The 25711-nt window shown below is 38.4% G+C and overlaps 1 protein-coding gene across 9 annotated transcripts in view; it reads right to left on the bottom strand.

Moving 5' to 3' along the window:
• L3MBTL3 (L3MBTL histone methyl-lysine binding protein 3) overlaps positions 1-25711 on the bottom strand; it is a 104867-nt gene that overhangs the window by 4720 nt on the left and 74436 nt on the right. For all 9 annotated transcript variants that reach the window (XM_070376654.1, XM_070376658.1, XM_070376657.1 and 6 more), the window contains 4 exons: positions 25188-25337; positions 13551-13630; positions 1266-1435; positions 988-1050 (listed from right to left, as the gene is read on the bottom strand). In XM_070376654.1, the coding sequence (XP_070232755.1) occupies positions 988-1050; positions 1266-1435; positions 13551-13630; positions 25188-25337 (463 nt within the window). The remainder of the gene's footprint in view (positions 1-987; positions 1051-1265; positions 1436-13550; positions 13631-25187; positions 25338-25711) is intronic.

The following is a 25711-nucleotide window of genomic DNA, read 5'->3' as shown; positions in this document are numbered from 1 at the left end:
AGGAGCTGACAGGCAAGTGGCTTATATCTAAAGTTCTCTAGTGAAAAGAGTCTCCGGCTTCTAGTGTAGTTAGAGGTCGAATTTCTTTTTGTCCTAATGCTCACTAGAGGTGGTATCATTATTAATCATCCTTTACATTGAAGTTTTGGACAGACAGATGAAAAAAACTAATAAAATAAGCTTCCAACAGCTGCTGCTGCTAAGTCGCTTCAGTCGTGTCCGACTCTGTGCGACCCCAAAGGCGGCAACCCACCAGGCTCGCCCGTCCCTGGGATTCTCCAGGCAAGAACACTGGAGTAGATTGCCGTTTCCTTCTCCAATGCATGAAAATGAAAAGTGAAAATGAAGTCACTCAGTCGTGTCTGACTCTTCGCGACCCCATGGTCTGCAGCCTACCAGGCTCCTCCGTCCATGGGATTTTCCAGGCAAGAGCACTGGAGTGGGTTGCCATTTCCTTCTCCACTTCCAATGGCAGATGTTAATAAATGTAATGCATGTCAGTTAGTATAAACAACATGAGAAATGTGTAAGATCGAAGGGATTGTTTTAGCAATAATGGTAATATTAATTATAAGCATCAAATGAAGTTAATCTTGGTGTTAAAATGACACTTGAAAATTAAATAACGGGAACTAGTTTCACTTTATTAAAAATGAAACGTTGCTTATTTCCTGCTTTGGTTTCTTTCTGTGCTATATACTACATAAATGTATGCTAGTAAGTTTTGTGTTTTTTTTTTAAATAATGAGTTTAGTGCTACTGCTGTGGGGCATCATAAAATGGTACAAACATTTCCTTTACTCCTCATCTTACATGTTTTTATACAACTGATTAACACTGCTTGTTAGACAACTCAGTATCACTTTGTCAATTGCAACATAACCCATTTCTTCCCTCCTCTGCCAATTGAGAATATTTCACTATTCACTGCATTTCAGTGCTGTGTCCCCCATTAAGAAACATACTGCAATTCAGTTGAACACTTACTTCATCTTTAAATACCTTTCCATGTTCTTCACATCCAGGTAAGCTCTGTATGAATTCTGACACCTGTTAAAAAATAAGATCAAAATTCCAGTTCTGAAACAGAAGCCAGACTCTAACTGGTACAGGTTCCAAATATCCAACCTATGTTGTCATTGTTTCTCTCAGAATAATTTCTTCTTAGAAAAAAAAGACTAAGCCCCATACGCATTCATGTTGCCCTCTCCTTAAGCTGGTACTCCTATGTCAGGTCCCTGGCAGACAACGAAAGTAAAACCTACCTCATCCGTACTCCATTTAGAAACTTTACTGGCAGGAATGCCAGCCACTGTGGGGAGAAGTTTGCTCTGCTGCTCCCAGCGCAGGGGCAGACATGGAATTGGGGACTTAAAGGACAGAAAGACGGCCGACCGACGCTGCGCCTGCTGTATGCTGCTTTCTTCCCGGGCACCTGGTTGACAGAAACAATGTGAACTCACTCTCTGAAAAGTAGCAAAAAAAAAGAAAAAAAATACCCCAACGCTATGTGACACCCCCAAACCACAAGTGGCAGGAATACCAGGTAAAAGCACTGGTTCAACATTACATTCACTGAGTAATTACACTCTCTTCATTTTTACCGAAGGTCATCATAAGAAACAACCTAAAACTCAACTGACACGTTTGTCATATCGCCATTTCTGAAGACATGTACCATTACATCAGTAAGTGTTGCCTTTTTAATGCTTCAGGGAAGAAATCTGCACCGGAGCTTTAGTGACAAAGAAAATAACTCTCAACCTAGGAAATTATAGTTGGTTCTCTTTTGCCTCTGGATGTCCTGGAAGTAAAAGGAAAGTATGTTCAAGTCCATCTACTGAGATTACCCTGTAGATACCATACCTGTTCTCTCCTTTTATCTCATCTCTGCTTTGTTCTTCCAATTTCTATTTACTAATTACACTGACTTTTTAAATAGCCACCTTATCTTTTTTGAAAATGGATATGAAATTATTGCAATAAAAATAAAACAGAAATGCAAACGCCTTTATCCAAACCTAGTTTTCTCCAATTCTTTTAAACAGCCTTTTAAATAAATGATTATTTGTCCTTGGGACTCTTGACAGAGTTTGTTAATCATTATCTCCTAAGATCCTTCCAGAGAAGGCAATGGCACCCCACTCCAGTACTCTTGCCTGGAAAATCCCATGGACGGAGGAGCCTGGTAGGCTGCAGTCCATGGGGTCGCTAGGAGTTGGACATGACTGAGCGACTTCACTTTCACTTTTCACTTTCATGCACTGGAGAAGGAAATGGCAACCCACTCCAGTGTTCTTGCCTGGAGAATCCCCGGGACGGGAGCCTGGTGGGCTGCTGTTTATGGGGTCGCACAGAGTTGGACACGATTGAAGTGACTTAGCATAGCATAGCATAAGATCCTTCAGAAAAGAAATCTTTCCTGAAAACGACTTAACTCAAAGCCCTTCAGAAGAAAGGCACCTCCCTCATACTTAATTCTCCCGTCTACCCACCAGCTCAGCAAGAAACAGAAGTGGGCAGCACACCCAGAATCCCCTGCAATCATACCCCATGCCACAGAGAAACCACTGCCCCAACTTCTAATACCACTGCTTTTTGCCCTGGTTCTGAACTGCAGTTTGATGAAAATTCCATTTGGTATCTGGCTTTTTTCTCTCAACAGTTTGTGCAATTCATCCACGCTGCGGTACGTGGTTGTAGCTGACCTGCTCTTTGCTGTATGGGTTTTCATTGTTACGACTATTTCACAATTAATAGTCTGATGAACATTTGAGTTGTCTCTAAGTTTTGGCTATGACCAACAGTGCTGCTGTGAACACTCCTGTATGTATCTTTTTTTGAATATATGAATACCTTTCTGTTGCATATATACTGAAGAGTGCGGCTTTGTGGATATAGCATTTGTGTACTTTAAGCCTCAGCAAATTCTGCCAGTTTCCAAAACAGCTTGCAGTACACACCAACTAACAGTGTAAAAGTGTTGCACATGTTCCATACTCTCACTGACATGTGGTACTGTCTTTCTTATTGTATTCATTTTAGTGAGTGTGTTGTGCTACACTTGTGGTTACAACTGTAATTGTCTGATAACAAACTGGACAATCTTTTTTTAAGTTGTTATAAAATGAGTTCATATATTAAAATTTTTTTTTACCTATACATGTATCCATTCTCTCCCCAACTCCCCTCCCATCCAAGCTGCCACAAGACATTGAGCAGAGTTCCGTGAGCTATACAGTAGGTTCACTGGTTATCCATTTTAAATACAGCAGTGTGTACATGTTGATTCCAAACTCCATAACTATCCTTTCCTTTCTTCCTTTCCTGCTGATTAACATAAGGCTGTTCTCTAAGTCTGTGAGTCTGTTTTATTTTTTACGTAAGTCCATTTGTATCATTTCTTTTTAGATTACGCATATAAGGGATGTCCTATGGTGTTTTTCTTTCCCTGGTTTCCTTCACACAGTATCTCTAGATCCATCTATGTTGCTACAAATGGCATTATTGTGTATGGTAAGGATGATTCTTCCACATGGATTTCTAATTGCCCAACCATGACTGAATGAAAAGAAATCCTTTCCCTGTTGTACTACAGTTCCAACTTTAAAATAAATATAAATGTGCTACTAAAGATTTCTGATTCTGTTCCACTGGTGTCTTTATACCAATCCATGGATTTTGACAACCCCCATTTTATAAGTGTACTGATGTCTGTGATCTAGGTCTTCTTCAAGATTGCCTTGACTATCCTCACCCCTTTGCACTGCCAATTTTAGGATGGGCTTGTTAAAAACAAAAATGCTAGGATTTAGACTAGAATTATCACTGAATATACATCAGTTTGGTGAGAGACAACATCTTCACAATATCAAGTCTTCCAACCCCAGAACAAAGTCTCTCTCCCCATCTCTCTGGGTCTTCTTTAATACCCTGCTTCAACGTTCTATCGTTGTTGTGTAGAGGCCTTGCATCTCTTGTTAAATTTATTCTCATGTATCTGAGGCTTTCTGTTGCTATTATAAGTGGTACAATATAAAATTTTATTTTTATTTATCTATTTTTTTTGTCTGTGCTGGGTCTTCTTTGCTGCATGGCCTTGTTCTAGCTGCAGTATACAGGGCTGCTCTGCAATTGCAGTGTGCTCATGGGATTCTCCAGGCAAGAATACTGGAGTGGGTTGCCATTCCCTTCTCCAGGGGATCTTCCCAACCCAGGCATCGAACCAAGGTCTCCTGCACTGCAGGCATATTCTTTACCATCTAAGCCACTGGACCTGCCTAGAAATTTTATTTTTATTTCTTCTTCTTCTTTTTTTTTTTTTTTTTGCTGCACTGGGTTTTCTTTGCTGCATGGGCTTTTCTCTAGTTGCAGTGAGCAGGGCTACTCTGTAGGTGCAGTGTGCAGGCTTCACTGCAGTGGCTTCTCTAGTTTCAGACTATGGGCTCTACAGCATGTGTGCTTCAGTAGTTGTGGCTCAGGAGACCCAGAGCATAGGCTCAATAGTTGTGGCAAACAGGCTCAGCTGCTCCACAGCATGTGGGACCTGCCTGCATCAGGGATCAAACCCATGTCTCCTGAATTGGCAGCCGAATTCTTTACCACTGACCCACCAGGGAAGCCTAGGGGTACAGTTTTTTTTCAACCTATTTCCTACTGTTCTACTGTTGATCTTGAATAACTTTTCTCTTAAACTAGCCTAATCTAAATTTGAATTGCTCTGAATGTTAGAAAAGTCACTATGCTGAATTTGAAAAAAAAAAAAAATCTGTCTTACTGGAGCTAACATCCACTAGCCCTGGTTCTTCCTGAGTGAGCTTATATAGAAAACTGTTTCCCCGTGAAACATTTCAATTCTTCAAATATTTTATAAAAAACCCTTCATGGTCCTTCTTTCCACATTTCATCCAGCAAATCTCACATAACTGGATTTAAGGTTTTAGGTCCTCATCCTGTTCTACTGAAAATCTATTATGAGCCAAATCCCTTGAAATGCACAGAAACATGACTCCAGATTTTTTATTTGAATATGTGATATACATTCAAATAAACGTGCACAGACTTTGGCTCAAGTAGCTGGCTCAGTGAGAACAGCAGGGAAGAGTAGGTCTGAATGTGTACAATGTGCTTCAGAGAACAAAGCCTTTAATTCTGCAAGACATTTCTGCCACCATCATTTTATAAGGGTCAGATTTCTTATCACTTTCCTCTCAAACTGCTTACCTACATGAAAAATATTACTTTTTAAGGAGTATTCTGTATTTCTTGACATTTCCCAAGATGAAAATTTACTAAAGGTATATGGTCAAACTTTTTCTCCCCACTCTCTCACCCTAACCCTCCTTCCTTCCAGGGAAGAACACTAATTGAGTAACCAGCCCTCTAGAACACCTCTGACCAAGATAAGACTTTGGGAACAGACATTCTGCAAAGCAGAGCAACAAGATAGGTGGAACCTGATTTCTTTGATCCTATTGAGCACCATTAAATCCTGGAGCACCTACCTTTGAACTTCCTCCATGTGAGAGAGAAATAAACTGCTGTGTAAGCCATTTGTATGAATTTTATATCACATACACACACACCCCTAATCCTAATCACTACTAAGGTTTACTGCAATAGCATTTATAATAGTGAGAGACAGGGAATAACTAGCTTAGATATCCATTAGAGATTGCTTCATTAAATAATGCTGCATCAATCCACAGAGGGAATATTTGATATTATTTTATAATTAGTATAAATATTTATGTGAAAATGGTTGTAATGTTACATAGTTAAAACACTGCAGGCTACAAAATAGCTAATACAATATTTCAGATATTAAAAAATCCAAAATGCTGCCCAAAATTTAGAAAATGGTGTGTTAGAAGATAAAATCACAAGTAATTTTGATTTTCTGCTATTTGATTTCCTGTATTTTCTAATTATTCTACAATAAATGTTATCTCGACAATAATTATATAAAACCAGAGACTGATGTTGAATAAGCTATTTATTATTACTAAAAAATCATACCAAAAAAAAAAAAAAGAAAATCTTTCTTTCATGACCTGGAAAGCAATTTAACGCATTTTTGGAAATATAGTATTAAAACATCAATTGCTGAGCTTCCTTAATATTGGAAGCAAGAAAATATTAGATGGGAATAGTGTCAGAGAAATAACTTTGTGGATCTTTGTATGGTTTTACCGCTACTTCATCTCTCTAGACAATCAAATGAGGACTATTTTCTTTTGTTGATACTTCATGAATGGATAGTAAAGGCCTGCCTCTATCATTTACAACTACTTACACGAAAATCATTCACAGAGCAATAATTTACTCAGCATTTACAATGCAATTTGGAAGGCTACATTAATACAGCATATCCTTGTAGACTTCCTTGAAATGAAGTTTAATAAATAATGTGGTTATCCAAAGTAGAAGTTTGCAAATACAAATGTCTGTCAATTCTGGCTGCAAATATAGGTATTAAAATTCTTGATTTGACTTCAGGGTAGGAAAAAGTGAAGTAGAAGATTAACTCTTGTGAGAAGGCAGATCTGATAAAGGTGATCCTGAAAGAAATATATCCTCCAATGTTTGACATAGAATCAAGACAATAAATCTTCAGAATAGAGACCACCTTCTAAACCAAACATGAAATCTCCTAGAAGAAAGAGATGTCCTCAGTATCACAGAACATAAGAACCTGCATCGTACAGGACTGTTCCCGTCAGGGGCCCGGAGAACCCCAGCAGAACCACAGGCAGCCCAAGTCCCAAAGAAAAGGAAAAGTACTCTTCACGCTCTCCGCTGCTTTCAGACTCAGACTCCATTCTGCTTCCTATTTCCAAGCCTGAATACTGCTAATCAGCAAGCCAACCATGACTTGCCACTTGTCCCAACTCATTCTCCTCCCTTTAAGCCAGTGACAGAAGTGAGACCAGAATCTTCAAATGCTTTGTTTCATTTTTATTTTCAAAACAGCACTAGGAGGTAGCTATCCTGAAGACGAGAAAAACACACTGTCAGGGCAAAGCCCAAAGCCCCACTGTGAGCTAGTGGAAGCATCAGAAAGTGGCCCTGGGTCATCTGAGTCATGGTCAAGGGGGTGAGTTTAAGAGTCGGATAAAACTGGCTTCCCAGGTGGCACTAGTGGGAAAGAACTCGCCTGTCAACGCAGGAGACATGAGATACAGGTTTGATCCCTGAGTGGGGAAGATCCTCTGGTGGAGGGCATGGCAACCCACTCCAGTATTCTTACCTGGACAATTCCATGGACAGAGCAGCCTAGCGGGTTACAGTCCATGGGGTCGCAAAGAGTTGGACATGACTGAGGCAACTTAGCATGCACTCAGACTAGGATTTAAAACCTGTTCTGTCACTAATCAGCTCTAAATTTTGGCTATCAATGCAACTGAATTGTTGCAAGGATTACATGATATTTTTAAAAATGCTTATTCCACTATCTGACATATAGTAAAGGCTCAGCAAAAGGGAGAAATTATTCCTATCTTGAAAGAAAGGCATATAACTGAGAGTATATTGAATATAAAAAGGCAAAAATGAAAAGGAGTCAATGGCCCTTCTAAGTTAATATTCCATAAGTCTATAAAAAAATGCTCTTAATGTGAAAGGAAAAAAGCCAGAAGAAATGGGATACATCTGTCAACCAATCTTTTTAATGGAGTTACACACTGGTGACTAAATATAAGAAGGATGAACAATAACAGTGATTGGGTAGAATAAATGGATCACAACATCAAGGAATGTGGATAAACTTAGCTCCAAGATCCTACACTCATGCATTAAAAATATTTGAGGATCATTTCAAGGTTAACAACCAAAATAAAAACCAACTTCTATGGAAGCAAAAAGCAAACCTGATTTTTCAAGTAAGAATCTAGCACATTACAAAATATAATTCAACTCTCTCTGCCCATCAGCATCCATGAGAAAGAACGTTTGCAAAAGGGAAAGAAAATTACACCTTTCCCAGGAATACAAGAGTTTAAATTTTAAGGTCAATTTATAGGATCCTTTATTAATGGGCCTTCCTACAATGGAGAAAAAGAGTTATTTTATCTTTCAGGTAAAGGAAATAGAAGTCAGCAAATAGAGAAAGAAGAAAAATGTAATGAATTGTATTTAGTAAAGGTCTCCAAAGGTCAAATTCAGTAACACAGTAGGAATCATCAAAAAGTTGAAAAGGTTCATAATCACACATATTGTATGGAATTAAATTGAAATAACAGAAGAAACAAGGTAGGAGGCTTTTTATTAGGGGAAGTGTTTTTAAAAATCAATTTGCTCTAAGACTCCAAATAAAATAGCTCTCATGGGCTTACTGAGTCTTAAATCCTACTGACTATAAGGAATATAGGGTGGCTTATTTTCAGTCTTGTTGTTGTTTAGTTGCTAAATCGTATCCAACACTTTGTGACTCCATGGGCTGCAGCATGCCAGGCTTCCCTGTCCTCCACTATCTCTCAGAGTTTGCTCAAACTCATGTTATTGAGTCAGTAATGCCATCCAACCATTTCATCCTTTTTCATCCCCTCCTCCTGCCTTCAATCCTGCCCAGCATTAGGGTCTTTTCCAATGAGTCGGCTCATCACATTAGGGGGACAAAATATTGGAGCTTCATCTTCAGCATCAGTCCTTCCAAAGAATATTCAGAGTTGATTTCCTTTAGGATTGACTGGTTTGATCTCTTTGTTGTCTAAGGGATTCTCAAAAGTCTTCTCCCGCACCAAAAGTCGAAAGCATCAATTCTTTGGACCTCAGCCTTCTTTACGGTCCAACTCTCACATCCATACATGACTACTGGAGAAACCATAGCTGTGACCAGGTGGATCTTTTCAGTCTTCTCTATACTAAATAGTGCACAAATTGCAAGAGGATTTCTCTCCTGTCTCCTACACTACCCTCTAACCAGGCTAGATCTGGGAAGGCTGCTTCCACCCTGGGGAAGGGCATTGTGAATGAACACTACAGAGCACGTACTAAGCTCAGCATACCTACCTGACCCTCAATCTCAGGTGTGAAAGAGGAATTCTACCATACCCAATGGGAGCATTGAGAGGTAAGTTTCTTCACAAAAAACGTGGGGAAACTTCTCTACACTCAAAAATTATTTAAAAAAAAAATCACCATGAGGCCTTTGATAAAAAGTTACACAAAACATCGGGAAAGGAGCATTAAATTATTGACAGAAGAGTTTCATGATTTTTAGTAAAACACAAGGGAACATGACCTCTACAAGACAAAAACAGGCTATGAAAAGAAAAAAGAAAAAAAAAAGCTAGTGCAAGAAATTAAAGGAAAATAAAACCACTATTAAAATTCATGTTAAAGGCAGTAAATAGCAGACTTGACAGAGCAAGAGTAAGATATTCCAACTTGAGATATATGCTTAGAATATCAAAAAATGTGCAAGTTGTTGAAATATTATAATGCTTCCACGTTGGATGGTAACAGGCCCCTCCACCCTCAGAAGTCAGGCACTTGAGGGACTTCCCTAAGATGCTGTAACTAAGTACACCACGGAGCCTCCAAACTGCTACAGCACTAAAGCTGGTGTTTGTTTTAACCGTCCTGTGCAGTGTTGGCTGTCAAACCAACTGTTAAATATTTTGAATATCATCCTTTGGATCTAACCCAAGAATAATAGGCATTACCAGTCAAAAAGCAGAGCCATCACTTTGCCAAACAAGGTCCATTATAGTAAAACCTATGCTTTCTCAGGTAGTCATGTACGGATATGAGAATTGGAGGCTAAGCACCACAGAGTTAATGCTTTCAAATGCTGGAAAGACTTTTGAGAGTCCCCTGAACTGCAAAGAGATCAAACCAGTCAATCCTAAAGGAAATCATCCCTGAATATTCGTTGGAAGGACTGAGGCTAAAGCTGAAGCTCCAATACTTTGCCACCTGACGCAAAGAGCCGACTCACTGGAAAACACCCTGATGCAGGGAAAGATTGAAGACCAAAGGAGTAGGACGTGGCAAAGGATGAGATGGTTTGAAAGCATCACTGCCTCAATGGACATGAATATGAGCAAACTCTGGGAGATAGTGAAGGACAGGGGAGCCTGGCATGCTGCGGTTTGTGAGGTTGCAAGGAGTCTGACATGACTTAGCGACTGAACAGCAACAATACCAAATAATAAAAATGATAACGGAAAGAAGTTTTCTGGATTAAAAAAAAAAAGCAAGCTCATGACATCTCAGGCAAAATAATGAAAGAAGATTGAATTTAGGAGTCAGATTCATTGTTTAAAACCAAAAGATTAGATTTAATTTGGCTGGCCTAACTCCACATATGTGAAAGGATACTGTTTTTCATTTTTGTTTGATTTTTCTTATAGGAAAGTCAGAGACCAAGTGTAGCAGACGTGTAGTATGAGCCAAGTGTGGCAGACGCTGCAGCGCGCCACCCAAATCACCCTTCAGAACTGAGACCTTTCACTCTCCTACCTTGTGACTGCTGATGCCTCACAGCTACCTCCCTCTCCAGAAACTGCCCTAAGCCAAATGGAGGTTCCTGCCCTTCTCAGCCAATATCCAAGGAGTAGTCAATGCAAAGATACGAAGGTGGGATTCTCCTGCCTAAATCTGAGATAATTCTCAAGATTCATCCAGAATTCCTTATGGGATCAACTGAGGCTTCTGCTGTAACTGCATCACAACTCAATTTCTCATTCTGCCCACTGCTGCTTCTCTCAACTCTCCCACTGGTATTGCTCCCGAGTAACCACTAACAAGACTCCTGCACACACCACTCTCAATGTCTGCTAACAGAGAGCCTCATCTGAGACACTAGGTCATGGCTCTATACCTGAGAGGCAGAAGGACAGAAAGAACTAAACACATCCACACACTGACTAGGATCTGAGATATTCCCAACATCACCAAGATACCATAAGAGCTCATTTTGTACTGAAGGTTCATGGGGTCCAGAGAAAGAAAACCAACAAACTCTTATATGGTAAGGTCAGCAGGTGAAATTCAAATCTTTTCCAAACAGAATGAATCTGGAAAAAATTTCAAAAAAATTATAATACAAAGCTAAGAAAGCAGTTAAATAAAAGCTAACTATGATAAAAAGATTTTACTACAGAAAAAATTAATTTTATGAAAGTTTTACATAAAATGTTTCAAAAATCTGGAAATGAAGGGAAGTTATCAAACTCATTTTAGGAGGCTAAAACTGGATGAGATATTAATAGGCAAATTTTACTTAGGAACATATGTGCAAAAATTCTCAAAACAGCTTGTTTTTATGAGGCTCCCTTTCACTAATGAAAAATAAGACAGCATAAAATGCATACTAAACTACAGGTTTTGTAGGTGAGAAAAACACTAAAGGGTTATATACGAATCCTAGCAATGTTTGGAAAGAATAATAAAACAGAAAAACTCAGGTAATTCAAATCAAGAAAAACAGGATAAAAATATACAAAGTTTGAATAGACAAAACTACCATGAAAAAGAAAGAACACCATGCATATCACATTAACAAACCTAAAATTCTCCATTAAATAGACTATTTTGAGGGTGGGGGGGTGAAGGATCAAAATCAGCTCAGTAAATCAAGTGAAAAGTGAATTATATCACCAAGTTAGGAAGAAACTGAAAAGGCTGAAAATCACTGCTTTGCTGCTGCTAAGTCGCTTCAGTCGTGTTCAATCCTGTGCGACCCCATAGACGGCAGCCCACCAGGCTCCCCCGTTCCTGGGATTCTCTAGGCAAGAACACTGGAGTGGGTTGCCATTTCCTTCTCCAGTGCATGAAAGTGAAAAAATCAAAGTAAAGCCGCTTGGTCGTGTCCGACTCTTTGTGACCTCATGGACTGCAGCCTACCAGGCTCCTCCGTCCATGGGATTTTCCAGGCAAGAGTACTGGAGTAAGGTGCCATTGCCTTCTCCTTCCCTCAAAAAGTTCAGAGCCCAGAAGATTTTACCATGACTCTATCTAAACTTCCAGGGATCAGATAATTGCACACAATAGACACTTACTTCACAAGGCTACCACTCCTGCTATTACCACTGCTGTTACAGCTAATCCTGCAGCCACTGATGCATTCACTTCTCGTCATAATCCAGTGATGTGGGCACTACTCAGAAGCTGAGACACAGAAATGTTAAAATGCTTTCCCCGGAGCCAGCCGCACAGCTGGTACTGGTGTAGCTGAGACAAGAATGAAGGCCGTGCTCCTAACCACCATTCACTAAGAAAGGCTGACGCTTTGGATTAAGAACCCAAGTGGCGCTAGTGGTACAGAATTCACCTGCCAATGTAGGAGACATGAATTCAATTCCTAGGTGGGAAAGATCCCCTGGAGTAGGAAATGGCAACTCACTCCAGGCTTCTTGCCCAGAAAATGCCATGGACAGAGAAGCTTGGCAGGCTATAATCCAAGGGGTCACAGAGAGTCAGACACAACTGAGCACAGCAGCACAATACCTTGATGACAAAACCTTCACAAATTGTTTTTCTTTTCCTTTCTAAGTGACTAGAAACATTTTAAATAATCAAATACTTGCACAGCACTTATTATGTACCAGGCGCTGTTCTAAGCAAGTTACAAATGTTACTGTACTCAATCCCCATAACAACTGTGGGAGGGACTACCTCTATCAATCTTTTGGCAGATAAGGAAACAAGCACTGAAAAGTATTCAGTGAAATGTCTAAGATTACACAGTGGACAGGTGGGAGATCACAGATGAAACCCTAGCCATCCGTAGGGGTTTGTAAATGGTGTAATATTAGACACTATAAAATATGCTGAGGACAGCAGAGGATACAGCTTTTAAATTAACCATAAATTACTGCTTTATGAAAATCAGATATGGAAATCCAAGCATCACTTACAGAATAGGTCATTACAGGCAAACAGTCCTTAGGTGTCATTCTATAATCTTACAAATAATCTAAACCCAAGAAAGCACATGACAGGCAAAGTCCTCAGAGGCAATCATTAAAATCCTAATCCAGCCAACCTTTTCTTATAAAAATAAATAGTAACTATAAAGCCATGTGTAAATTATAAATACAGGTTATACTATGAACAACAGTCATTACAACTTCATTGCTCAGTTAAACTACTGTAATATCTATTCAGCAAAGATATAAGACAAGTTACTTTCTCCAGAACAACTTAAAACATTTGCTCAAGTGATTTTCTTTTCATTTTGAGGTATTAGATTAAGACCATATTACTTCTATTTGTATGTCAACATATTTTGAGATGAGTCTGAAACATATGAAGCAAACGACATCAACAATGTTAAAAACACACTACATGGAGCAAATAGAAGGCCTTATTCAAACTCTACACACAATATTCTACACAGATGTGAAAGGGAATATAAATACAGGTCACAGATGGATCCATCTCGTTATGAATTGTATACCAAAATTATCCTGAACAATAAACTTTTATTGCTTGCAGTAACAGATGAAGTCTGTCTTTAATATAAAAGGGACTGCTACATTCCAGTTTTGATTGTTGAGTATTAATCGTAATACCTATCAATAATATGAGAGTATTATGGGTACCTCTGGCTTCATGTGGTGTCCTCAGCTCACTCTCTGTTCTCTCTTCAAAGTCTTCTTTGACATCCTCAGCACGCTGGTCTCTGAGAAAAATAGAAATGTTTAAAGAAATGGTTCAACACTGCACCTCAGAAACTGTTATTTAAAATTTAAAAACCAATGATATCATTAAAATGTTCGAAAGGATTTTTAGCTTCATTAAGAAGCAATTAATACTAAGAACATCTATAAATGTTCATTTCCTTCATTATCAATTTTCATTCACTGTTCAGAAAGCTAAGAATGAAAAATGTGGCTACTGAATAGTTCAACTTCAAATTGGGACACATGTTCATGAGCAATATTACTTGCACTGTTTGGTAAGACTACAATTTCAAGGAAAAAGAGGGTTTTAAAGTCCACATCATTTAATCAAGTCACCATATACTACTCCGCTCTGGGATTTGAGATTGAGATTGCTCAGGAGAATCAAACTCAATTCTAGGAAGCTTTTCCTGGTTTAAATAGGTTAAATTCATAGGCTGAACTGATTCCATCTCTTTCTGACTAGGAATGACCTAATGCTAATCGAACCATGCCATGAATGCTCTAAAATGGAATGGACCCATTACAATCCTAATTCAGAGCTTTACCCTGAAGTCAGGGACAAAAATGGCTTTAAAGGAAACCAGGCCCAGGCTATGTATATTTTCTTTAAAGTTAAATTTCAGGGATTTAAAAATTTTAACTTAATCTATTATATACTCAGGGTTCAAAATGAATACTTCATAATATTTTATAATCCTCTGTACTTATGTTCTGTTGTTTCATATGCTGTTACCTTTACAAATATCCTTAGTTTCTTGAAGACTCAGACCACACTTTTGCTCAGTGTTAAGAAAAGGGAAAATACCCTTGAAGCCAAATATCCCAACAAAATATAAAAGAGTTTTATAATCTTAATTACTGAAGCACTTATTTATTCCCTATTTGTAACAACAGTAATTTAACATAACGATGTCAACACAGTAAGCATGTGATAAATAATATATTCACTACTTCTTTTCTTAGAAAGATCACTTCCAGAGATATGTGAAATTTCATTGGAATCTGAGCTCCCTGGCTTAGTTTATACTGAAAACAATCTTTACAACTGCTGAAGGATACTTGCTTATTTGAGAATGGAAAGAATCACTTTTATTATGCAATAAAATTTTTTTCTACGAAAAATCAATTAATGACTCTGGAGGCTCTTACTCCATGGAAAGTGGGGAGATAGAGGTACAGTGAAAACAAGTAGGAAAATTAATGATAACTGGAAAAAGGACATTAAGTAATAACAGAAAACTGTCTTCTATGTAAAAAGAATTGATAATTACATGTTAAGATCACATTATGCTAAAAATAGCTTATGTGATCTTCTCCATTTGTTTCATATTAAACTGGAAATAATAGTTTTTGAGTCCACAAATTTATCCGTTATTGTGGCCACTGAAAAAAATGGTCTGTGGATAGCCAATCTTAATGCTTGTTATAAACAATCACACATTAGAGTGATGTATCTTAAAACTGGTATTTTTCTGAGTCAAAGGAAACAAATTCCCAATTAATTAGCATAATTACCTAAAAGCTTTAATTAATATTGTTAAAAAAGCCCCAAATAAAACACCCCAAAAAGAAAACAAAAACCAAAGCCCAAACTGAGTCCAAAGGCTAAAATTAAGTCCTAGATTTTCCTGAATATTTTTTATGATTGAAATTGTCCACTAATAATTAATGCTTATTTTTGTGGTTTCAGTAAAGTATATCATATATTCCCTAAAAGTAAACTTCATTAAAATAAAGCTATAAAGACCAAAGTATGAGGGAAGTTCTTTTGTATTCTTATGCCCAAATACAATATGGATGATTTATGAAATGTAGGAAAAGAATCATTTTCTAGGAAGAAACAGAAATAGAAAAGGAAAATAATATGTTTGACCCCAAGAGTTTCTTTGCGCCTGATCTGCCATAATCTATCCCCAAAGAGAAGCAAAAAAGAAACCTGCTGCTCTTATTCACATTGCTTAATTACAAAAGCATGTTCAGTTCTCATTTTCCTTACTTTAAACTCATGATATTTCATTAAACTTAACCCATATAAACTTGGGAATCTATAAATATGGATATTTATTTGCACCAAAACAGAACACTACAAGAAAGGTTTACTGAATGTTTTACTTCCAATTAATATATTGAGCCTGCTAACTCCTTAAACTTAAAAGTGATTAAGTCCCCTAGGGTTCTGATGTTTTCTTTAGTGAGATGGTTGGTGGTGTGGGGTCTATCTGAATAGTCTATTAGAACAGGTATTATGAAATAGATGGGTGAACAGAGCCCCTTAAGGAAACAGACTCCTGATCAAGCACATACAGAAATGTGGAAATAGTATTAATGAGAAGTAATAAGAAAAGTTAATATACTTAGAAACATACTATGCACCAAGATTGGCTGAGTTCTTTACATGTCTGATATTTCATAACAATCACTGGAAGAAGGTTCTGTTGTTACATTCGCTCAAACTTGGAGGTTAATCCCAAATTTTCAGAACTAGTATAGAACCAGGTCTTAACACACCAAAATCTATACTTAGAAATAATTATTACTTGTTTTTTATCCTTGTGTTTTTCCAGAATACAGTACACATCCCTGTTATATACACTTAAAGGAAACTTCCTTCTTGTATCATAATCTTATTAAAATTTTCAACTGTCTTTTATTGATAAGGTTAGGAATGAAGAATCTGACTCATTAATATCCTTTCTTGTTTTATATTTTACTTAAAAATCACTTTCTGAATTGGACAACCAGTATTTCTCTTACCCATAAGTTTAGAAATTTCATTGCTAATTCTGATTGAATAGGAACTGTTATGAATTTCTTTCTGTATGCAAAAATGAAATGCTTTATCAAGGATATTAACTTTCCAAGCAAAAAGTTATTCTAGCTATACCGTCTTCCAATTATAAATAAAACATGTTTATATCAGAATGTCAAAACTCTGGGATAATATTATTACACACTCTGGAACATAGTACAAGATATGCTTATTGAAGATTTTTTTTTAAAATGACAACCCAAAATATTTTTATGTTGTACTTTAATATTATGATTTTGCTCTACTTTAAAATTCTTATCTTCTCCTCTGGATCACCATTTTTCACTACCAACAATTTCTATTAGGAAGGGAGTACAAGCTGATTAGGCCCAGGGTGTGTATTATAACTTGGAGAAAGCAGCCCAGCAGTGGTGACATGTACGGTCTTTGAAGGTGAATAGACCTGGTTCAACTTTCAGCTCTGCTACTTACTAGTCCTATATGACCTTCAGCAAGTTACTGAACTTCCCTAACCCTCAGCTGCATCTTCTGTAAAACAAGGATAATAAATCCTTTAACTCACAGGCATTTTGGAGGGATCAACAAAATAATGTATAATAAGTGCTTAACGCACAGCCAGACACATAAGTAGGAGCAGGATAAATGTTTCCCTTGGGATTTGAGAATTTTTAAGAACCAGTTTATTTCAACATTTCTTTAGCCTGAATTGAAATATAATCATATTATATTTAGCTATATAATCATATATATTTAGCTATGATTATATTTCAATTCAGGCTAAAGAAATATTGAAATAAATTGGTTCTTAAAAATTGTCAAATCCCAAGGGAGACTACTGTATTCCAGGCACTTTCCTAAGTGCTTTTACCTGTGTTAGATCATTCAATCCTCATAATGTCTATGTGAGGCAGATGCTGTTATTACATTCCCATTCTAGAGACAAACCCCTCTTGGTTACATGTTTACACAGCTAGTAAGTAGCAGCCTAGGAAGTCTGACTGTAGTCTGGTTCATAACCATTTATCTAAAGGTTGTTTCAAAACCTGAGAAAAACAGGTTACATAAAGAAAACAGATGTCAGTAAACAATTTTATCCTAAAATGTAAGTAATTCTTAAATATTAAGTTACCATTTATCATGCTCCTACTTATATCTTACTCAAGGGCTTCCCCAGTGGCTCAGTAAAGAATCTACCTGCAATGCAGGAGACCTGGGTTCCATCCCTGGATCGGGAAGATCCCCTGGAGGAGGGCATGGCAACCCACTTCCATATGCTTGCCAGGAGAATACCCATGGACAGAGGAGCCTGGCGGGCTCTTGTCTATGGGGGTCGCAAAGAGTCGGACACGACTGAGCAACTGAACTGAACTGAACTGAGTGACTAAGCACAAAATCTTAGTGAAGAATACTCTGTAGGCTTTTAATTAAGACAGTGGAATCCACTCAAATGGAAAAATGTTTTCTTTCTGAGTCAGCACCCTTTTTTTTTTTCCTCTGTAATTATGTGTCATGCTTTAGATGTCTTACTATCTTACTCAAATCAGACTTTGTGGTAAATATTAGTGAAACAAACATTAGAAGAGTAAATATATAGCAACAGGATAGCATTTGAATGCAAACAGCTGGATTTCTTCAAGCTTATTTTTCATTTAAAAACAATCCCTAGCCAGTTATGTTTCAATTAGTCATCAGTCTGTTAAAAATAATACTGAAAAAATATGAAACAATTATTCTGTTTCAATTCAGGGATTTTAGCCAGCTCTCTAACTCCAGCATGAATTTGGCTTGGCTCATACCTCAAAACCACTCCATCATTCTCCTTCCAGAATAGCTTACTCTAGCCTCATTGGGGCTTTGTTAGAACTGTAAATTACCTGTACTTCCAGGAACAAGTGGGGACACAGTGAATGTTGTGAGAGCTGTAAGAAATGTAGCTTCCTAATTTGAATATTAAAAGGATGTCTCTTTGCATATCCCCAGCACTTTGAAAAAAAAGTTTTTGGGCTGAGGTCACTAACAGGTAAAAAAAATCAAATGGAAATCTTAAGAGTAATATGTTAGAGGAACTTTAAAATTAGAGAACCTGAAATTGTCTCCAAAATGCCTCCTACAAATGAAGAGAAGATTGTGCTGATTGTGTCCAAACAAGGAGGTCGCCACATTCAAAGGGATTAGAAAAAAGTGGCAAATAAAACTTTCATGTATGTCTACGGTTAACATTTGAATAAAGATATTTAAAAATTAAATTCCTTATGAGACAATACACGAACAATAGTTTTAACAGCATTTTTCCTAAACACAGCTCAGGAAAGGTCAACACAGTTTACTATTTACCTAATGACTACAGATAAAAAATTTTGATTAATAAGGCTGTGTGCACGCTAAGTCACTTCAGTTGTGTCCAACTCTTTGCGACCCTATGGACTGTAGCCTGCCAGGTTCCTTTGTCCACATCATTCTCCAGGAAAGAATACTGGAATGGGTTGCCATGCCCTGTTCCAGGGGATCTGCCCAACCTAGGGCTTGAACCCATGTTTCTTCCCTCTCCTGCACCGGCAGGCGGGTGTTTACCACTAGCGTCACCTGGGAAGCCCTAATTAATAAGGCTACTAACATGTTAGTGAAAAAAGGAATATAATGAGTAAGTAAATATAGTGGATGTTATCAAGATGCCAAGGAAACTCCCCAGTAAAATGAATTCCTCAATTAATTTATCAATTCTTGTATAAGATGAAAAGCCCTAACCAATAAGATGAGATTTGGGAAATAAAGATCATGTCATAAGAAGAGCAGGACTGCATTGCTGTCATGCTGCTGTCATAGAAAAGGAGAACAGATGTTATTTTCTAGTGTATATAAAAACATCTCCTGAGTCAAAAATAAGTGCTATTCAAGGAGATAAAGTAAGACCCTGTTACAATATTGTTCTAACAACTTCCCATGCATCAGCAATAACACAGTCATCTTTTCCTTATACTCTGAATGGGTGCCTTGGTGTCACAGCAGTTGGCATCTGGATTGGAAGTGTTTTAATAACCCAGCTCCTCCCTAGCGTGCATAAACAACTGCATAGATTTGATGCAGATTCCCAAGAACTGGAATATTTGAAGAGTTTCACAGTTCCTAATCCATATCTGGCAGCATATCAACTAAAGGGGTGGGGGGGCGGAGAGGCTTTACAATAGGCAGGGGATGCCCACGGATTAAAGGGACTTTCTGAGTCATTAATACCAAGTCCTCATGACCAGAGTACCTTAGGAAGCAAAACAAAGCTTCTGAAGAATTCTAATTAACTTTTGCCACCTTTTAGAACTTCTGGCTCTAATTTTACTCTACTTGATTTTACAGTTTAGCAAAGTAAAGAGATGTATATATGCTTACAGTTTCATATTTTATGTTAGTTTGTATTCCCATCTGTTTCATAAAGCCCTTCTTTTTGGGTACAGATGGGCAAATCTGATTCATCCTAACTATGTAAATCAGATTGAAGCTGCAACTCCTGTAACTGTTCCACATAATTCTCAAAGTAGAAACACTGGATCTACAACTCGAAAAGCTGTTTTAATGGCCTATATAAGATTGACTTGAATTTTTTCTTTGGATATAGGTTAGTAATGGACATTTGCCTTGCAAGTTAATATAAGCATTTGCAGGTATTTTTAAAAGGCTTTATTATGTTTCTATGGTTATCTCTAAGCGGGCTTAAACAACACAGGACCTTAAAACATAATGTGATTTTAAACAGAGATAGCACCTAATTTAGAAACACAATGACAAGCCACTATAGAATATATTCAGGAGAATAAGACTACATCAGACAGATGCTGATGTTCTTTGTTTGGTAACACATCATGAACTATTACTCTGGAGAAGGGTCTTTATATTCAGTAATGATTCACAACGTCTGGGTTATAGATCACTTGCTTCCATCACCTGGGGGTGCCTGTTAAAAATGAACTGGGATGCAGCTTACATGTTCTGAGTCAGTATCTCTGGAGATGGTACCTTAAGGGTTGCATTTTAACAAGCATCTGATATTTCTGATGCAAAACAAAGTTTAAAACTTTGAAAGCTTTTATTCAGATATATAGAGAAACACGTTCTCTTACTCAGCTGCAGACATATAGATATGCAAGGTTACTGGTCCCCAGAAACCTCCACCGACTGGCAGAGCCTTACCATCTGCTGCCAGGAGGGCAGTGAGGGCAGAGATGAGCTGCTGATCTCCCAAGGAAAACATCTCATTGAAAGCTCCAGACACAATACTGACACTCCTTATGCATGTGATGAATGAACGGATAACTGGGAAAGCATTACAATCTCATATTTCTATCTATATACACACTGGCAACTCATTCATTAGCTGACCACCCATTTGACAAGTCTCTGTAAAGAAAACAGACCCAAACATTCAGTACACCTACAAAAGTACTCAAGGCAGAGCCCTCTTAACGTGGAGCAGAGCTTCCCAGCCAGGATGCCCTGACGCTCAGGTACAAGAGTTCTGAGATATTGTTGCCGGTGGTCCTGTCAGTAAACACGGCCCCTGTCTAGTCACCCAGAGGCAGTCCCAACCACTTTCTCATTGCGTCATACAAATGTTGTCATTTGTATGGTATGGTTTTCTATGGAGGGAGGAAGGCAAACAACAGTTTGGGAAACATTTATAAAAGCACAGGTATGTGTTTGGGGGCTTTATCTCATCATTTAATAATCACCTCTTCGATATCTGGTGTGGGGATTGTACAAAGTTTAAAAAGTAAGAAGTGTTGCTGGAACAAAAAAAAGGCTACACAGAGGTGGCCTCTTGGGCGACATGACTGGTAGGTCTCCTCTGAAGGCTAGTGGATGACTCATGGTGGCCTTCCAGCCTCACCGAGTGTCGGGTAGTATACTTGGCACTGAGGGCGTCTAAGAATCAGAGAAGATGTGGCCTCTGCCCTTGTGGAGCTTACCAATGAGACAAGCACACAGACTCAGAGGAACTATTTACAGAGAACCATCAACAGTTTGGGCATGTGTAACACGAAAGCAAGTGATGAGGAACCTGACCCAGGGTCTGCAGGAAAGGATGAAGCCTCCCTGGGGAAATGGGAGCTACCCTGAAGCCCATGAGGTGAGACTCACTAGGACAGGTTAGAGACAAGGGTTCAAGGCAGAGAGAAAAGGTTTGAGGACCAAGACGGCTGAAGCATTGTTTAAAAACGACCTGATCGGTAAAAAGCTGGAGAGTTCAGCAGATACCAGATAACACTGGTTTTGCAGGCTACATTCAGAATTAGGCCTTTAATTCCAAGAGTAAAGAGATGTCACTGAAATTTTTAAGCAGGGAGATATATTCCCAAATGAACTTTTAAAATGTAGGCTCCTGGGCTCCAGACTGAAAGGTTCTGGCTGGCTGGGCCCCTAATCTGAATATTAGAGATGTCAGGGGATCAGATATGGAGTCAGGCCTGTGAAGCATAGATAAGGAACACCAGTGGTCCATGGGTCTATTTTGAGTAGCTGGCCTATGAACTGGCCCTTAAAATACCTTTTCTGGTATGAAAAAGACATAGGTAGTCCTCAAATTTTTCATTTATCTGGCCTTATTATTTCTGCTTCTGGATCAAAAGCAATGCCAGCATACTTCATTCTGGTGCCCAGCTGGCACTTGAAATGGGTGCCTCGGCTGGTGCAGCAGACACTGTCAGCCGTGCCTAGACCATGTCCCCTGGCCACCCACTGTGCCCACCTGTCTCACTTGCTCTGCCTTCCCAAGGATTATCCGGGTTCTGGCAGCTCTGCCTGCTGTGTGGCAGGGGACATGCTGGGGCATTCGCTCATCCTTCCACCCTGGCAGCCTCGCTCTGTGACCAAAGGGAACTCTCGTGTTTGTTTTTTCCACTTTATTCATGTTTTTAATTGAAGGATAATTCCTTTCCAAGTGTTTAAAACAGTTGAGCGTGTTCATCCCTATGGTGGGAAAACCTGAGAGGTGTGTTTTACACAGTCTCCCAGAGAGGCCCCAGCAGGACTGTGCTCCTGCTGTTCACAGTGGTAGCTGGTGTGACAGTGAAGCTTTACCAGCTGTCTTCCCTTTGTGGCCTCACCTCCCTACTCCCCCACTGGCGCTTTCCTCACCTCTTAAATAAACCACCTGCAATCAAATCTTTGTCTCAAGGTCTGCTTCTGGGAGTGCTAGCTGTCCCTTGCTGTGCCAAATGCCTTTTTAAAAAAATACAGTCTGGATTCATTTCGATATTTGGCAAAACTAATACACTATTGTAAAGTTTAAAAATAAAATAAAATTAAAAAAAAATACAGTCTGGTGGACCAATGTTTTGAAAATTATTATGAAGGACGCAAATAAAATGTGTTAAAACCTGACTTGGAACTCCATCCACGTGAGCAACAATTTTGAGAAAAGAGGAGAGAACATTATCTGACATCATGAGAATCATCTTGTTTGAGTGTTCTACTCAAAGTTTAACCTGCTGCTGCTAAGTCGAGTCATTCGTGTCCGACCCCATAGACGGCAGCCCACCAGGCTCCCCCATCCCTAGGATTCTCCAGGCAAGAACACTGGAGTGGGTTGCCATTTCCTTCTCCAGTGCATGAAAGTGAAAAGTGAAAGTGAAGTCGTCAGTCGTGTCCGACTCCTAGCGACCCCATGGACTGCAGCGCACCAGGCTCCTCCGTCCATGGGATTTTCCAGGCAAGAGTACTGGAGTGGGGTGCCATTGCCTTCTCCTTAACCTAGATATATGTATATATTTAAAAAATGTGCCGGCCTTACTTTGCTTCTCTGGAATAAAAGAAACAAATAAGCAAACTATTCCTCTTGCAACAAAACTAATAAAAACTAACATTTATTGAGGACTGATTACTTATTACTCACTGTTCTCAGAGCTTTGTACACCTTACCATTCTTAAGATCAGGTAAAAGAATCAGTGATCAAAAAATGTCATGTTTGCTATACACACTACCATGTATAAAACAAATAACTAATAAGGATCTACTGTATAACACGGGGACTCTACTCTGTAATGGCTGATATGGGAAAAGAAGCTAAAAAGGAATGCACATATGTCTAACTAATTCACTTTGCTGTACATCTGAAACTAACACAGTATTTTAAATCAACTATTCTCTAATAAGGAGAAGGTGATGGCACCCCACTCCAGTACTCTTGCCTGGAAAATCCCATGGATGGAGAAGCCTGGGGTTGCTAAGAGTCGGGCACGACTGAGCGACTTCCCTTTCATTTTCACTTTTCACTTTCATGCATTGGAGAAGGAAGTGGCAACCCACTCCAGTGTTCTTGCCTGGAGAATCCCAGGGACGGGGGAGCCTGGTGGGCTGCCGTCTATGGGGTGGCACAGAGTCGGACACGACTGAAGTGACTTAGCAGCAGCATACTCTAATAAAAATCTTTTAAAAAGTAAGTTTTTTAAAAATATTAAATACGTTGATACAGATTCACTTACAGCAAAGAAGCCAGCTAACTTCAACTCTGTTAATTCTACCTTAAAGCAACCATTCTCAAGCCATAAGATTAGACTTCTTTATTAACAACCTTTCCTTTGTTATCATTTTCCTTTCTGCTGTGAGGAAACTGAGTCCAGCTATCCAGCCCAGGGCCCAGAAAGTTAGTGAAAAGCCTGAAGGTCAAACTGCCAGCACCTCAGAGTATCCTTTTAAAATTGTACACAATATCTTGGCTTTTGAAATAAAAACTTTAGGGATCCTTACCTCCTTGAGTCAATGAACTCTGTTGCTATAATCACTACTATGTGAATTAGTACTTCATTTGTCTTAAAGTAAATTTCCTCAAGTGATATGCCCTCATTATAGGGTTCTGAGTTAGGTGAATGAGCTTAGGTTACATTAGTCATGGTTTTAAGGATTAAGAATAAATCATCACTGTTGTTTCTAATTAAAGAGATTATAACTCTCCTTCATCCATAGGGCAAAACTGCTTTTCTATGAGGATACTGATACTTTAAATGCCACTGCTTCGACAACATTGCTGTGAACTAAGAATCAAACTAATTAATTCAAATGTTCACTTGGGACATTCGTGAGCTACCAAATATTAAGATAATCAAATAACTACATTGCCTTAGATTTTAAAGACTCCCCATAAAAGAAAAGTCCCCAAACATAAGTGTGAAGGATCATCTTTCTATTACTGTTTTCTTTTGTAGTATCTTCAGTCAATGCAAGGACAGAGGCCATTTACTTAAAGATACATCAAACAAAACTTGGTTCTTTACTGAATAATCCATAGAGGTTAAAACGTTCCAACTTAACTCTACAAGTGAAATCAAAACCAAATGACTGAGCACATTGTACAACGAATACGCTAATAATTAAATGAAACAATGTAGATACAAGCACGTGGCGTATAACGAACACTAAAAAGAAAGTCCATTCTTCACAGGGTATCGATCATCTTCTTTACAGAGGATGATCTTATATAAATATGGATCAGTTCATTGAGAAATATGAATTATCAGGAAATACAATGACTGGGATGTCCAAACTTCTAATATCAAGCAAGTTCAGCTAAAAGATGGACAAGAGAAATCTTGCCCGATGTGCATATACTTTTATAAAAAATTTGCCTAAATTTTTTTCAATCCAAGTATTGACCCCCACCATTATTTCACATTAAGTCAGGGGCATTTTCAGTAATGTACTAGAAGACATCACCATAGAACACAAAACACCTTAAGGAAAAAAATGTCTTTCAACCACAGTTACCTCTGAGTAACACTAATATTACCACTTTAATTACCTGGTTTCAGGAGACGAAGAGATTTCATTTGTGTCGGCTCTTTTACTTCTTGGAAATGATGGACTAGCTGGAGGCATTTCACCACTTAAACGATCTGGGAAAATTCGGTCTTTATTCAAATTGATTTCTGAATAGGGACAGTTGGCAGCACTAAAACGTTACAAATCGAAAAAAGAGAAGACTCCTATTAGACCATAATTACTTCTTCCAATTAAGACAACAAGCTACAAAATGTAAAATGCAAAAATTTAACTGAATACATAGTTACATAGATTAAACATATAGCAAAAAATTTTTACCTTTAAAACATAATTTAAGTATATTCTGATAAAAAAATATATCTTTGCCCTAAATTTTTAAATACAATCTCCTGCAATCTCTGGAAGTGAGTAATGGTCAGCAAAGGATTCCCTCTTGTGTTGTCCAAGGGCAGGGCCTGTGTGTAAGTCTGTGAACAATCAGCCCAAGAGAGAAATGCTTAACATAGGAGGGTTGGTGACTGAGGTGGGAGAGAGACAGATGAT

This window comes from Bos mutus, chromosome 9, assembly GCF_027580195.1.
Source record: "Bos mutus isolate GX-2022 chromosome 9, NWIPB_WYAK_1.1, whole genome shotgun sequence".
NCBI classification, from domain to species: Eukaryota; Metazoa; Chordata; class Mammalia; order Artiodactyla; family Bovidae; genus Bos; species Bos mutus.
The sequence above is the reverse complement of the archived record's forward strand: the minus strand, read 5'-3'. Positions and strand labels throughout refer to the sequence as shown.